The 15,494-nt window shown below is 37.8% G+C and overlaps 1 protein-coding gene across 2 annotated transcripts in view; it reads right to left on the reverse strand.

The window, feature by feature from the left end:
- Nucleotides 1–15,494, reverse strand: part of M1AP (meiosis 1 associated protein) — an 84,555-nt gene that overhangs the window by 49,097 nt on the left and 19,964 nt on the right. For both annotated transcript variants that reach the window (XM_068564733.1, XM_068564734.1), the window contains exon 3: nt 14,583–14,751. In XM_068564733.1, coding sequence (XP_068420834.1) covers nt 14,583–14,751 — 169 coding nt within the window. The remainder of the gene's footprint in view (nt 1–14,582; nt 14,752–15,494) is intronic.

The raw sequence follows: 15,494 nt of genomic DNA on the forward strand, positions 1-15,494 counted from the left end.
CCCACGAGGGCTGTGTGGGTGCTTCTGTTGTGGTGGGCTGACTATGTGGGCAGTCTGGTAGGCTTTGTTGGCCCCTAGCCAGGTTGGTTGCCAGGCCCTGCCTTGTGTGGATGCTACTAGCTGCTGGTTAGTGGGTCCTGGTCACAAGGTGGCTAATTATAGAACCCCAGGTGGCCCCAGGGCTAGTGCTGGCTCACTGGTGGACAGAGTCAGGGTCCAGAAGACTCTAGGTCTGTTGGCTGCCCACTGGTGGGTGAAGCCAGGTCCTGGGGTTAGTGCCAGCCTATTGGCAGGCAGATCCAGGTCCTGGAGTCTAGCTGCAGGGCCCAGGGATCCCAGAGCTGGTATCAGATTGCTGGGGTGGGGGGGTGGGGGGAGGGTGAGTCCTGTCACAGTTGGGTATGGGGTCTGGGGTGTCCCAAAGCTTGTGTTGGCCTGCTAGTAGGCAGGGCTGGGGCCCAGCTGATCCTAGGGTAGGGTCTGGCCTGTTGTGGGTGGGCTGGGTCTGCAGGCTGCAGGATTGTGATTTTCTTGCATTTAGTGTCTGCCCCCTGGTGGGTGAGGCTGGTCTAGAGGTTACTGCAAGCTTCTCAGAGGGCAGGGTGGGAGCTGGGTCTTGGCCCTTTGGTGGGCAGGGTTGTGTCTACAGGCATATCTGGAGGTGGCTGTGGGCTCAGGTAGTCTTTAGGCAGCCTGTCTGCTGATGGGTGGGGCTATGTCTCTGCTCAGTTGGTTGTTTGGTCTGAGGTGTCCCAGCATTGGTGCCTACATGTTGCTGGGTGGGGCCAGGTCTTGGTGCTAATGAGCTAGAGGGAAGATCCCATGATGGTGCCTGCCTGCACCAGTGTCCATATGGTAGAAAGCTCCCAAATATGGCTGCTGCCAGTGCCTATGTCCCCAGGGTGAGCTGCAGCTGCCCTCCATCTCTCTGGGAGACTCTCCAAGACAAGCAGCTAGGTCTGGCCCAGGCTCCTATCAAATTAATACTTTTGCCCTGGGTCCCAATGTGTGTGAAATTTTGTGTGTGTCCTTTAAGAATGAAGTCTCTATTTCCCCCAGACCTTTGGGATTCCTGAAATTAAGCCTGCAAAGCCAAATGCTCTGGGGCTCATCTTTCTGGTGCAGGACCCTGGGCTGGGGAGCCTGATATGGGACTCAGAACTCTCACTCCTGTGGGAGAACCTCTACAATATAATTATTCTCTGTTTTGAGGGTTGCCCACCCAGGGCGTATGGGACTTGATTATATTGTGAGTCTGCTCCTCCTACCAATCTTGTTGTGGTCCCTTCTTTATGTCTTTAGTCGTAGAAGATCTTTTCTGGTAGGTTCTGGTCTTTTTCATTGATGGCTATTCTACAGATAGTTGTGATTCTGGTGTGCTTGCAAGAGGAGGTGAGCTCAGGGTCTTTCTACTCTGCCATCTTGGCCACTCTCCTTTTTTTTTTTCTTTTTCTTGTCCTTTGTGCTTAGTCTAGTTTCACTTGCTCATATGGTGCTGCATGTAAAGGCCTGAAGGTAATCTTTCACCAGTTAGAACCGTATTGTAGATTTTTGATAGAAACATTTTGCCAAGTTATAGAAGTTATTTTCTATCCCTAGTTTACCAAGATTTTTTTCTTAAATAATGAATGGATGTTAATTTTATCATATGTTTTTCTGTATCTATTAAGATAACATAATTTTTACCTTTATCTGTTGATGTGGTAAATTATATTTATACATTTCTTTCTTTTTTATTGAAGTATAGTTGATTTACAGTGTTATATTACTTTCAGTTGTACAACATAGTAATTCAATATTTTTACAGATTATACTCCATTTAAAGTTATTATAAAATACTGGCTATTTCCCTGTGCTGTACATTACATCCTTGTACCTTTATACATAGTAGTTTGTACCTCTTAATTGCTTTCCCCTATCTTGCCCCTCCCTCTAAGCCCTCTCCCCACTGGTAACCAATAATTTGTTCTCTGTATCTATAAGTCTGTTTTTGTTTTATTATATTCATTCATTTATTTTTTAGATTCCACATATAATGATAATGTACAGTATTTATCTTTCTCTGTCTGACTTACTTCACTAAGTATAATACCTTTTGGATCCATCCATGTTGTGCAAATTGCAAAATTTCAATCTTTTTTATGGCTGAGTAATATTCCATTATGTATATATATACCACATCTCCTTTATCCACACATCTGGTGATGGACATAAGTTGCTTCCATATCGTGGTTTTGTAAATAATGCTGCTATGAACATTGGGGTGCATATATCTTTTCAAATTAGTGTTTTTGTTTTCTTCAGGTATACACACAGGAGTGGAATTGCTGGATCATATGGTAATTCTATTTTTAATTTTTTGAGGAACCTCCACACTGTTTTCCATAGTGGCTACACCAATTTACATTCCTACTAACAGTGTACTAGGTTTCCCTTTTCTCCACATCCTTGCCAACATTTATTATTTGTTGTCTTTTTGATGACAGCTATTCTGACAGGTGTGAGGTGATAGCTCATTGTGGTTTTGATTTGCATTTCTCTGATGATTAGTGATGTTGAGCATCCTTTCATGTGCCTGTTGGTCATCTATATGTCTTCTTTGGAAAAAATGTCTGTTCAGGTCTTCTGCCCATTTTAATTGGGTTGTTTGTTTTTTTGATATTCAGTTGTATGAGCTCTTTATATATTTTGGATATTAATCCCTTATCAAATGATATCACTTGCAAATATCTTTTCCCATTCACTAGGTTGTCTTTTCATATTGTCAATGATTTTTTTCACTGTGCAAAAGCTTTTAAGTTTAATTAAACCCCATTTATTTATTTTTGCTTTTGTTTCCATTGCCTTAAGAGACAGATCTAAAAAAATATTGCTATGATTTATGTCAAAGAGTGTTTTGCCTATATTTTCTTCTAGGAGTTTTATGGTTTCTAGTCTTACAGTTAGGTCTTTAATCCATTTTGAGTTTATTTTTGTATATGGTGTGAGAAAATGTTCTAATTTAATTCTTTTATACATAGCTGTGCTGTTTTCCCAACACCACTTTATTGAAGAGACTGTCTTTTCTCCATTGTGTATTTTTGCCTCCTTTGTCGTAGATTAATTGACCATAAGTATGTGGGTTTATTTCTGGGATCTCTATTCTGTTCCATTGATCTATGTGTCTGTTTTTGTGCCAGTACCATACTTTTTTGATTACTGTAGCTTTGTAGCATAGTCTGAAGTAAGGGAGCATGATACCCCCAACTTTTTTCTTTTTTCTCAAGATTGCTTTGGCTCTTTAGTGTCTTTTGTGGTCCCATACAAATTTTAGGATTATTTGTTCTAGTTCTGTGAAAAATGTCATGGGTATTTTGATACAGATTGCATTAAATCTGTAGATTGCTTTGGGTAATATGGAAATTTTAACAATATTAATTCTTGCAATCCATGAACACAGGATATCTTTCCATTTATTTGTACAATCTTTAATCTCCTTCATCAATGTCTTATAGTTTTCAGAGTATAGGTCTTTTCCTCCTTGGTTAAATTTATATTTATATATTTCTAATGTGAAATCACCTTGTATTACAGGGATAAATCCAACTTGATCAGTTCTATAGTCTCTTTTTATACATGATAAGATAATTTAAGATGGTTTTATCTATTTTCATGAGTGGATTGGCCTGCAATTTTCTTTTCTCACATTGTTCTTGTCTGGTTTTCTATCATGACTTGGCGGTGGGGGGGGGGCATATTTTCTTTTTCTTTCTTTCTTTTTTAATTTCTAGAAGAGCTTGTATAAGATTGGGGTGATCTGTCCCTTGAAAGTTTGATGGAATTTGACTATAAAACCATCTAGGATTGATCATTGGTTAGGGGAACCATTTAGATTTTTATTTCTGAGTCAAAATTTGTATCTTTTAAGTAATATATTGGTTTTTGTCTAAATGTTTGATTCCATACTTCTATCTTCAGTTATGCTCCTTTTTCACAAGTCTAACATAGTTTATTGTGCCCTCTTTCTTTGTCTTTTCTTCATTGATTTCACCAAAAAATTCTCTATTTTATCAGTTTTTTTCAAAGAACCAATTTTTGAATTTTTGATTATCTTTATTGCCCTTTTCAACTGAGGAAGTATAGAGAATGGTTAAGTATGTGAGCTTTAGAGTCAGACTGCTTAGAATCCCTGTTCTGTATCTTAACTTAGAAACTTTGGGAAAGCTAATTTGGACAAGAAACTATGCCCTAGTTTCTTCATCTAGATATATGAGATTAAGTAATAGTGGAAACTATTTAAAACAGAAAGTATTTGGACAGAAGGTGTTCAATAAAAGGTTGCTGTTATTATAATCTATAGACAACTGTTAGAGTATGTAAGAGACTATGGCTTTTAGTTCACGTATCTTTTCCTTGCGGCTCAGAACTTACTTAAAAATAAAACCAACTAGCAGCACTATTCTCTCCATTGATGGCTCTCCTATGTGCTTAATTTTGGCTGCTGGAATTGGCAGGCTCTCCCAGATCTTAAATTTATGATCAAAATCCAGTATTAGAGATCTGCTCTAAAGGTGTCAGGTTGGCTTACATATAAAGAGGGTATATAAAGATAAAGAAGTATTCCATCTTCCCCTGTATATCTCTTCACATCTCTGTTTCACAGAGCAACATTTCTAGTGCTCTTTTAAGAGCAAAACAGGAACAAAATGGATAAATAACAGAAAAGAAAGGCTAAAAAACTATGGAAAAAGTTTTATAATATTATGTTACATGAAAACAAAAAAATTACATACATAAATTATAACTCTGAAACCTAAAAATGATTGTGGAAAACTGAGAGGTAATGTGCAAAAACAAAATCAGTGTAATGGGGTAGTGGAATTGTGAATGATTTTGAATTAAAAATTATTTTATAGTCACATCTTCTTTTCAATAAAAAATTATTAGAGCCTGAAATTTTCTCAGTAAAAAGGCATATATAAATTTTCTCAGTAAAAAGTTTGTGCGAGGACACCACCTCTCACAAACTCTTACTACTACTATTAGTATCAACAGAAAACATTTATGCATTGCTCACATGTGCCAGGTACTGTTTTAAGTACTTTACATGCAAGTTATATTTAATCCTTGTAAAAACCCTATAGGATAGCTACTATTATTAGCCTTATTTTATAAATGAGAAAACTGTGGGACAAAGAGTTTAAGTAACTTGTTCAAGGCCACAGAGTTCAAATAAAAATTCAGTTGGATGGTTAAATAAATGGTGATGAATTTATACACTAGAATACCTCACAGCTACTAAAAGGAATGGGTTAGATCTCTATATGCCAATATGAAAAAAATTATTGGATAAATAGCTAAATAAAAAAATGCAGATCAGTGGGTATTATATAGTTCCATTTTTGTAAAAGTGGATGATATCAAAAACCCTAATAACATTACATGTATGTTCATGTCCATATATGTGTAAGGAAAGCAATTCAGTAGAATGTGTCCTACACTGCTGATAGCAATTATCTCTGGAGGGTAGAATTTTGGATCATTTTGAACTGTTTATATTATACTTCTGTATAGGGAATGTTTACTTGTACTAAAAAATTAAAAAATAACTGGACAAAAGCTACCACAGAGACAGCTAGGCAGGATATTTCAGCTAAATTTTTTTTCAAGTTTGTACAAATGACTTATTTCCACACTTGCAAGGGTAAGAAATGGTTCTTTAAAGCAAGCATTTACTTGAGCAAATTTTAAAACAATTCCTATGGGGTTACAGGATGGAGAATACAATCTAAGACCATTCTTACAAGCCTTAACATAACTAAATAAGCTTTTCTAAAGTAAAGAAAAACTTTTATTAAAGATTCAACATTGCTTATAACTCCGAGTGTAATGAATGTGTGTAAAGAATGTGTATTTAAACTAGGGATTTATTTGAGGCTTTTATTATAATGACCACACATATAATAATAATAACACTGATGATAACTTCATAGATTTTATACTGTCTTTGCATTCATCTAAGAATAGGGGTGGATTTAATTCAATTTAACTATTGTATTTCCTATTGGATGACCACCTAAAAAATTTTAAGATCAGTCAAATTCATTTTCATCTCCATAAAACTTTGTAAACATATCTCTGTCAAATACATCTGGTGAACTTCTGATGTTCTTAATATCAGCTAAATTTTAAATAAAGAAAAAATGAACAAGTTAGGCTAATCAAGAACAGATGGAAGAAAGTGTCATTTATACACTTGAAAGAAACCATATAAAAAGCCATAAGCCTGAAAATTTATAGAAAACCTTAACTGATATGAATGTGATTTAAAGTTAACCTTTTTTCTTGATGAGTCTGGCTAATGGTTTGTCAATTTTGTTTATCTTCTCAAAGAACCAGCTTTTAGTTTTGTTGATCTTTGCAATTGTTTCCTTCATTTCTTTTTCATTTATTTCTGATCTGATCTTTATGATTTCTTTCCTTCTGCTAACTTTGGGGTTTTTTTGTTCTTCTTTCTCTAATTGCTTTAGGTGCAAGGTTAGGTTGTTTATTCGAGATGTTTCCTGTTTCTTGAGGTAGGCTTGTATTGCTATAAACTTCCCTCTTAGAACTGCTTTTGCTCCATCCCATAGGTTTTGGGTCGTCGTGGAGAAGACTCAAATCAATAGAATTAGAAATGAAAAAGGAGAAGTAACAACTGACACTGCAGAAATACAAACGATCATGAGAGATTACTACAAGCAACTCTATGCCAATAAAATGGACAACCTGGAAGAAGTGGACAAATTCTTAGAAATGCACAACCTGCAGAGACTGAAACAGGAAGAAATAGAAAATATGAACAGACCAATCACAAGCACTGAAATTGAAACTATGATTAAAAATCTTCCAACAAACAAAAGCCCAGGACCAGATGGCTTCACAGGCAGATTCTATCAAACATTTAGAGAAGAGCTAACACCTATCCTTCTCAAACTCTTCCAAAATATTGCAGAGGGAGGAACACTGCCCAACTCATTCTACGAGGCCACCATCACCCTGATACCAAAACCAGACAAAGATGTCACAAAGAAAGAAAACTACAGGCCAATATCACTGATGAACATAGATGCAAAAATCCTCAACAAAATACTAGCAAACAGAATCCAACAGCACATTAACAGGATCATACACCATGATCAAGTGGGGTTTATCCCAGGAATGCAAGGATTCTTCAATATACGCAAATCAATCAACGTGATACACCATATTAACAAATTGAAGGAGAAAAACCATATGATCATCTCAATAGACGCAGAGAAAGCTTTCGACAAAATTCAACACCCATTTATGATAAAAGCCCTGCAGAAAGTAGGCATAGAGGGAACTTTCCTCAACATAATAAAGGCCATAGATGACAAACCCACAGCCAACATCGTCCTCAATGGTGAAAAACTGAAACCATTTCCACTAAGATCAGGAACAAGACAAGGTTGCCCACTCTCACCACTATTATTCAACATAGTTTTGGAAGTGTTAGCCACAGCAATCAGAGAAGAAAAAGAAATAAAAGGAATCCAAATCGGAAAAGAAGAAGTAAAGCTGTCACTGTTTGCAGATGACATGATAATATACATAGAGAATCCTAAAGATGCTACCAGAAAACTACTTGAGCTAATCAATGAATTTGGTAAAGTAGCAGGATACAAAATTAATGCACAGAAATCTCTTGCATTCCTCTCCACTAATGATGAAAAATCTGAAAGTGAAATTAAGAAAACACTCCCATTTACCATTGCAACAAAAAGAATAAAATATCTAGGAATAAACCTACCGAAGGAGACTAAAGACCTGTATGCAGAAAATTATAAGACACTGATGAAAGACATTAAAGATGATACAAATAGATGGAGAGATATACCATGTTCTTGGATTGGAAGAATCAACATTGTGAAAATGACTCTACTACCCAAAGCAATCTACAGATTCAATGCAATCCCTATCAAACTACCACTGGCATTTTTCACAGAACTAGAACAAAAAATTTCACAATTTGTATGGAAACACAAAAGACCCTGAATAGCCAAAGCAATCTTGAGAACGAAAAATGGAGCTGGGGGAATCAGGCTCCCTGACTTCAGACTATATTACAAAGCTTCAGTAATCAAGACAGTTTGGTACTGGCACAAAAACAGAAATATAGATCAATGGAACAGGATAGAAAGCCCAGAGATAAACCCACACACATATGGTCACCTTATCTTTGATAAAGGAGGCAAGCATATACAGTGGAGAAAAGACAGCCTCTTCAATAAGTGGTGCTGGGAAAACTGGACAGGTACATGTAAAAGTATGAAATTAGAACACTCCATAACACCATACACAAAAATAAACTCAAAATGGATTAAAGACCTAAATGTAGGGCCAGACACTATCAAACTCTTAGAGGAAAACATAGGCAGAACACTCTATGACATAAATCACAGCAAGATCCTTTTTGACCCAGCTCCTAGAGAAATGGAAATAAAAACACATATAAACAAATGGGACCTAATGAAACTTAAAAGCTTTTGCACAGCAAAGGAAACCATAAACAAGACCAAAAGACAACCCTCAGAATGGGAGAAAATATTTGCAAATGAAGCAACTGACAAAGGATTAATCTCTACGATTTACAAGCAGCTCATGCAGCTCAATAAGAAAAAAACAAACAACCCAATCCAAAAATGGGCAGAGGACCTAAATAGACATTTCTCCAAAGAAGATATACAGATTGCCAACAAACACATGAAAGAATGCTCAGCATCATTAATCATTAGAGAAATGCAAATCAAAACTACAATGAGATATCATCTCACACTGGTCAGAATGGCCATCATCAAAAAATCTAGAAACAATAAATGCTGGAGAGGGTGTGGAGAAAAGGGAACACTCTTGCACTGTTGGTGGGAATGTAAATTGATACAGCCACTATGGAGAACAGTATGGAGGTTCCTTAAAAAACTAAAAATAGAACTACCATATGACCCAGCAATCCCACTACTGGGCATATACCCTGAGAAAACCATAATTCAAAAAGAGTCATGTACCAAAATGTTCATTGCAGCTCTATTTACAATAGCCAGGACATGGAAGCAACCTAAGTGTCCATCACTGGATGAATGGATAAAGAAGATGTGACACATATATACAATGGAATATTACTCAGCCATAAAAAGAAATGAAATGGAGTCATTTGTAGTGAGGTGGATGGACTTAGAGTGTGTCATACAGAGTGAAGTAAGTCAGAAAGAGAAAAACAAATACAGTATGCTAACACATATATATGGAATCTAAGGGAAAAAAAAAAAGGTCATGAAGAACCTAGTGGCAAGACGGGAATGAAGACACAGACCTACTAGAGAATGGACTTGAGGATATGGGGAGGAGGAAGGGTAAGATGTGACAAAGTGAGAGAGTGGCATGGACATATATACACTATCAAATGTAAAATAGATAGCTAGTGGGAAGCAACCGCATAGCACAGGGAGATCAGCTCTGTGCTTTGTGACCACCTAGAGGGGTGGGATAGGGAGGGTGGGAGGGAGGGAGATGCAAGAGGGAAGAGATATGGGAACATACGTATATGTATAACTGATTCACTTTGTTGTAAAGCAGAAACTAACACACCATTGTAAAGCAATTATACTCCAATAAAGATGTTAAAAAAAATAAAGTTAACCTTTTCATTAAAATGAAATTATCTTGCTAAAGAACTTTCTAAAAGGTGAGTCTACCTTCTTAATTTCTAAGTTCACTTTTTCTTCAACAATTCTGGATCTTGCAGTCTCCAAGTCATCTTTGTAATAATTAGATCTCACTATGCAGGGCTGCACTAAAGAAGGCAGAAATTAGACCAATCGAAGGACATAATCTCATAGTTCCTTTTAAAACTGATCTGTAATATCATTTCCTTGTAATCTGTTTCTTTCTTCAAAAAATAGCGTGTAGACAATTTTTATTTAATTGATGATCATGGTTACCACAGTTAAAAAATTATAAATAGATTCAAAAAGTGCTTGAATCAATTCATGATATTCATGGGCTACGAAGGGAAGCTACAGGTGTTTGGCATATGTCCCTAAATATTTGAGTTGATGTCAGAGAGTGTGACCACCACCTCTCTATTCAAGAAACATTTATTGAGAATCTACTATGTGCCAGGCAGAATGATATATGCTGGTGATACAAAGATGTATAAGACACAGTGTTATCCTCAGGTAACTCACAGTCCACTTGAGGCCTGGCCATTAAAAACAAATCACAGAAATATTAAACCATCCATATACAAAAATTTTCAAAAATACTAAGAATAGCTAATTTCATTTAGCATTTACTATATACTAAGTAATTAACATGTATGATCTCATTTAATCCCCACAACTACTGGATGGGGCAGGAATTAAAGGTTTACACAGGCTAAGTACCTTCTCCAAAGCCACACAGCTAGTAAGTAATAGAACTGGGATTTAGACTCAGGCAACCTAATTCTAGAGCACTCATCCTTCTGAGAATAAGACTAGTTGCTGTTGTTAATCTCTTGACAAGAACATCAGATAAAGCAAAACATTAATGGAATAAAGGAATTAACTTTGAGGAAAGTACGGGCAAACTGGGAAGATTTCAAGCTATGAACCATATGTACACTTAACTCACAAAGAGGAATTACAAGCAATTTATGGGATAATGTATTATTTATAAGCAAATAGGAAGTTACTGGAAGAATCGTTAGCAGTGACACAAGGTAGAAAGCTGCTTTCCTGCATTTAAAAGCTCTTCTCTACAGCGCTAGCCTCTAACTATTTTAAATAAAGCCATCAGGTACCCTCAGAGTACTCTGAGCTTTGTGCCATTAGAGATTCAGTACTTTCTGGGTACAGTCACTGAAGGGAGAAAAGGACATCGTCTATGCCTGATCTGTCCATGATCAAAGAGAAATAAAAAGAGCTTCTCTATCACAGATTCAGTTTGAGAACCCACTGGGAAAGAATCTGATTAGTCGCCTGGAGAACTATGATTGTCTCACCTGGGTCATGGCCCACCCTGTGACCATGAAAATAGAGGTGTTACTAAAGAAGGGGGATGCAGGGGATGATGGGCAGACCAAGAACAGACTCCACAGGTATCACTGTCATCAATTCATTCAACAAATATATACTGATAATCTAGGATCTACTACAGAGTGGGGCGCAGAAATGAGTAGGACAAATTTGTAATGCCAAGGCTTAATGCTTAAGAGTTAATACAGATAGAAAAGATATCAAGTAGTTTACAGTTTAGGTGAGAAGACAAAATTATCACACAATAAAGCAATGGTATCATCAAAAAATCTACAAACAATAAACGCTGGAGAGGGTGTGGAGAAAAGGGAACCCTCTTACACTGTTGGTGGGAATGTAAATTGATACAGCCACTATGGAGAACAGTCTGGAGGTTCCTTAAAAAACTAAAAATAGAATTACCATATGACCCAGCAATCCCACCACTGGGCATATACCCTGAGAAAACCATAATTCAAAAAGAGTCATGTATCACCACATTCACTGCAGCACTATTTACAATAGTCAGGAAGTGGAAGCAACCTAAGTGTCCATTGACAGGTGAATGGATAAAGAAGATGTGGCACATATAAACAATGGAATATTGCTCAGCCATAAAAAGAAACAAAACTGAATTATTTGTAGTGAGGTGGATGAACCTAGAGACTGTCATACAGAGTGAAGTAAGTCAGAAAGAGAAAAACAAATACTGTATGCTAACACATATACGTGGAATCTAAAAAAAAATGGTTCTGATGAACTTAGGGGCAGGACAGGAATAAAGACGCAGACGTAGAGAGTGGACTTGAGGACACGGGGAGGGGGAGGGGTAAGCTGGGACGAAGTGAGAGAGTAGCACTGACATATATACATCACCAAATGTAAAATAGATAGTGGGAAGCAGCTGCATTGCATGGAGAGATCAGCTCGGTGCTTTGTGACCACCTAGAGGGGTGGGATAGGGAGGGTGGGAGGGATACGCAAGAGAGAGGGGATATGGGGATATAGGTATACGTATAGCTGATTCACTTTGTTATACAGCAGAAACTAACACACCATTGTAAAGCAATTATACTCCAATAAAGACTTAAAAAACAAATAAAGCAATGGTAAACAATTCTATGTGGTATATAATTAAGTGTTAAATTTTGTTGTGTAGACCACAGGCTATGTGGTTGTTCTAAGGAGAGGAAAATCAATTCAGTAGTCATGAACCTGAATTAGGCCTTAAAGGATGGGGAGGATTTGGTTGGAAGAGGATAAGGGGAGGAATTCAGAGGAAAGAAGGGGGTATTCAGAGGAAAAGATTACTACAAGTGGAGGGATGGAGATAGAAGGACAGTCAGTGAGGAGACTGGCTTGAGAAAAGCAGAGGGTGTGTAGCAGCTGAGAGTTCATACACCACACAGCAAGGCTAGTTACCCTCTCTCCCCAACCAGAACAATGTCAGTGGTCCATGATGCTGGAAGGATCCACATGTGTCAGAATTTGATGGAAACACATCCTTAGTTACCAACCCCCTAACCTAATTAGGGCGTGAAGGGAAGAGTGAGGTTATTTATGTGGAACCAGGAAGAGATCAATGGTATCAGAACAGTGGACACCTCCAGGTGTGTATAACCTTGGAGAAGACCAATATAACCAGAAAGAACTGACAGAGGGTGAACTGTAACTTGAGTGTTGGATAAATTAAAACCAGTTAAAAACCTTTTAAATGCTGTAACTTGAGAATCTCTACTTGACCTCCTGACAAAAATCTTCTCATAAATTTCCATTGCTTTAGCATGAAATCCAAATGTCTTAGAATGGGTTTAGGGCATATATGGCCTTTCTTTTTTTTTTTTTTTTTTTTTAAACTTTCATTCAGCTTTTTTTTTTTTTTATTTTTTTTATTTTTTTAATTTTTATTATTTATTTATTATTTATTTTTCGCTGTGTTGGGTCTTCGTTTCTGTGCGAGGGCTTTCTCTAGTTGAGGAGAGCGGGGGCCACTCTTCATCGCGGTGCACGGGCCTCTCACCGTCGCGGCCTCTCTTGTTGCGGAGCACAGGCTCCAGACGCGCAGGCTCAGTAATTGTGGCTCACGGGCCCAGTTGCTCCGCGGCATGTGGGATCTTCCCAGACCAGGGCTCGAACCCGTGTCCCCTGCATTGGCAGGCAGATTCTCAACCACTGCGCCACCAGGGAAGCCCTATGGCCTTTCTTGATCTAACCCTTGCCTTCCTTTAGAGCCTTACTCCTGCCTCTGCCTGATAGGCTCCTGACATAAGGAACCATGGGCTCATCTCTGAAAGTTGATTTATCTTGCTTTCTCATGTCCCTGGGTCTCCTTTTTGAGTCCCCCTTTCCTCTTCCTCTGCTTGGTTAATTCCTATTTGTCCTTTAAGACTCAGTTTGAATATTTTCTCTTCTAGGAAGTGTACGATTACTGGTGACTTATGTGGGATTTATTAGCAGGGATCTGAGTGCCAGTAGTCACTGGGTTGGGGTAGGTGGGCTGGGGACATCAGGGCTGGGAAGCTGGTGACTCAAAACCCATTCTGGGGGGGTAGGCGGTAGGCAGGGCACATATGAACCGAGACTATAATCCCCTGGCACATGTTCCATTGTTCCATCAAACTTCACTTACAAAACACTGATTAAGAATTTCAAGACTGCAACCCAAAAGCATTAAATCCTAAGCATAGGGGCTTTCTGAATGCAGGGCCTTGTGTGACCGCACTGGTCATAGGCCAATGAAGCCAGCCGTGCATATGTCTCTTCATACAGCATTGGTTATAATAGCAAAATGTAATAAACCAAATTATTCATAAATAAGCGATTAAACAAACTATGGTCCAACCACAAAGTAAAAAAAAAATCATGTATCCAGTAAAAAACAAGGCATGTCTATAGATACTAACATAGATAGCTGTACAACATGCAAAGAGGATTACAGAATATTATGTATGTCATGATCCCATTAAAATATAAAATATTTCTTCCTATTATCTATCTACCTATCTATCTATCTATCTATCTATCTATCTATCTATCTATCTATCTATCTAATGGAGCATTAAGAGGGATACCCCAATCTCTTGAGGAGGAAGGAATTTTTACTTTTTATACCTATATTTCAGGTTTTACATTAACATATATTGTTTCTAAAATTAAAAATATGATTAAAAAATTAAACTCTAACACCTAGAAACACCTGTCTGAACCACAGTGAAATCTGTTGGCTTCATTTCATTTAAGAACATAAAAAGACCATGGAAGAGACTTCCCTGGTGGTCCAGTGGTTAAGACTTCCCTTTGCAAAGCAGGGGGTGTGGGTTTGATCCCTGGTCGGGGAGCTAAGATTCCACATGCCTCGCGGCCAAAAGACCGAAACGTAAAACAGAAGCAATATTGTAACAAATTCAATAAAGACTTTAAAAATGGTCCACATCAAAAAAAATCTCTTTTTTAAAAAAAAGACCATGGAAAATAATCTTCCTGATCTGTAAAAGACTACTCATTAAAATTCTTACCATTCTTTTTACCTTTTCTTTTAATTCTTACCGTCGTTGCTGGCCTCTTCAACAGGGGATGCTGAGTCCATACATTCTAGGACTCCCTTTGTGATCTCAACCACCTGAAGCCTCCTGACTCTGACTATGTCTGTATCTTTCAATCCTTCCTCCAATTGTTTGACCACCTCTTTTCCAGGCTGTGAAGTCAGAACAGTAATCTGGAAATAAATAGAAGAATCAACGTGTCTACTTTCCCTGATGTACAGAGGTTAGAATGTAACAGGTTAGATCTGGAAGATTAAACACCACAGAAATCTGTGGTAGTGGCTATTGTCTTTAGGGCAAAGAAAAAAATTTATATGTAATTTGCAAATCAAATTTCATTTGACAGATTCTGGTGGGAGAGGTCTGGTGGGTCAGATCATCACAGGACCCTTCCAAACAGGCTGAACCTACCCCAGAAAGTGACCAATGAGAAGCCATCCCTGTGTTTTAGTTTTTGTTTTTCTTTTGGTCGTACCGCGTGCAGCATGTGGGATCTTAGTTCCTCAACTAGGGTTCCCCGATTAGGGACTGAATCTGCACATCCTGCATTGGGAGCACGGAGTCTCAACCACTGGACCGCCAGGGAAGTCCCCCACTGTGTTTCAGTTTTTAAGATTGCTTGAATCATTGGCAGTATCCCTCTTGCTCAAAGTGCTTTGATTTCTTGAGGATACAAAGGAAATAGGATCCTTAAATTCCACTCATTAAATGTGTACTAAAGATCAGAGAGCTTATATGCTCTTTTCTCACAGTGGTACTTCCATGTAGATTTCTCTCCTTGCTCAATCTGAATCTGGGTTGAACTTGACACTCTGGAAGGCAAGTATTAAATACATTCAATTCTCTTTTGTACTTAGACATTTTTAATTGATGAATAAGCATGCAGATGAAAGCATAATTATTTTTAAACTCATTT

This window comes from Eschrichtius robustus, chromosome 15 (genome assembly GCF_028021215.1).
Source record: "Eschrichtius robustus isolate mEscRob2 chromosome 15, mEscRob2.pri, whole genome shotgun sequence".
In the NCBI taxonomy this organism is placed as follows: domain Eukaryota; kingdom Metazoa; phylum Chordata; class Mammalia; order Artiodactyla; family Eschrichtiidae; genus Eschrichtius; species Eschrichtius robustus.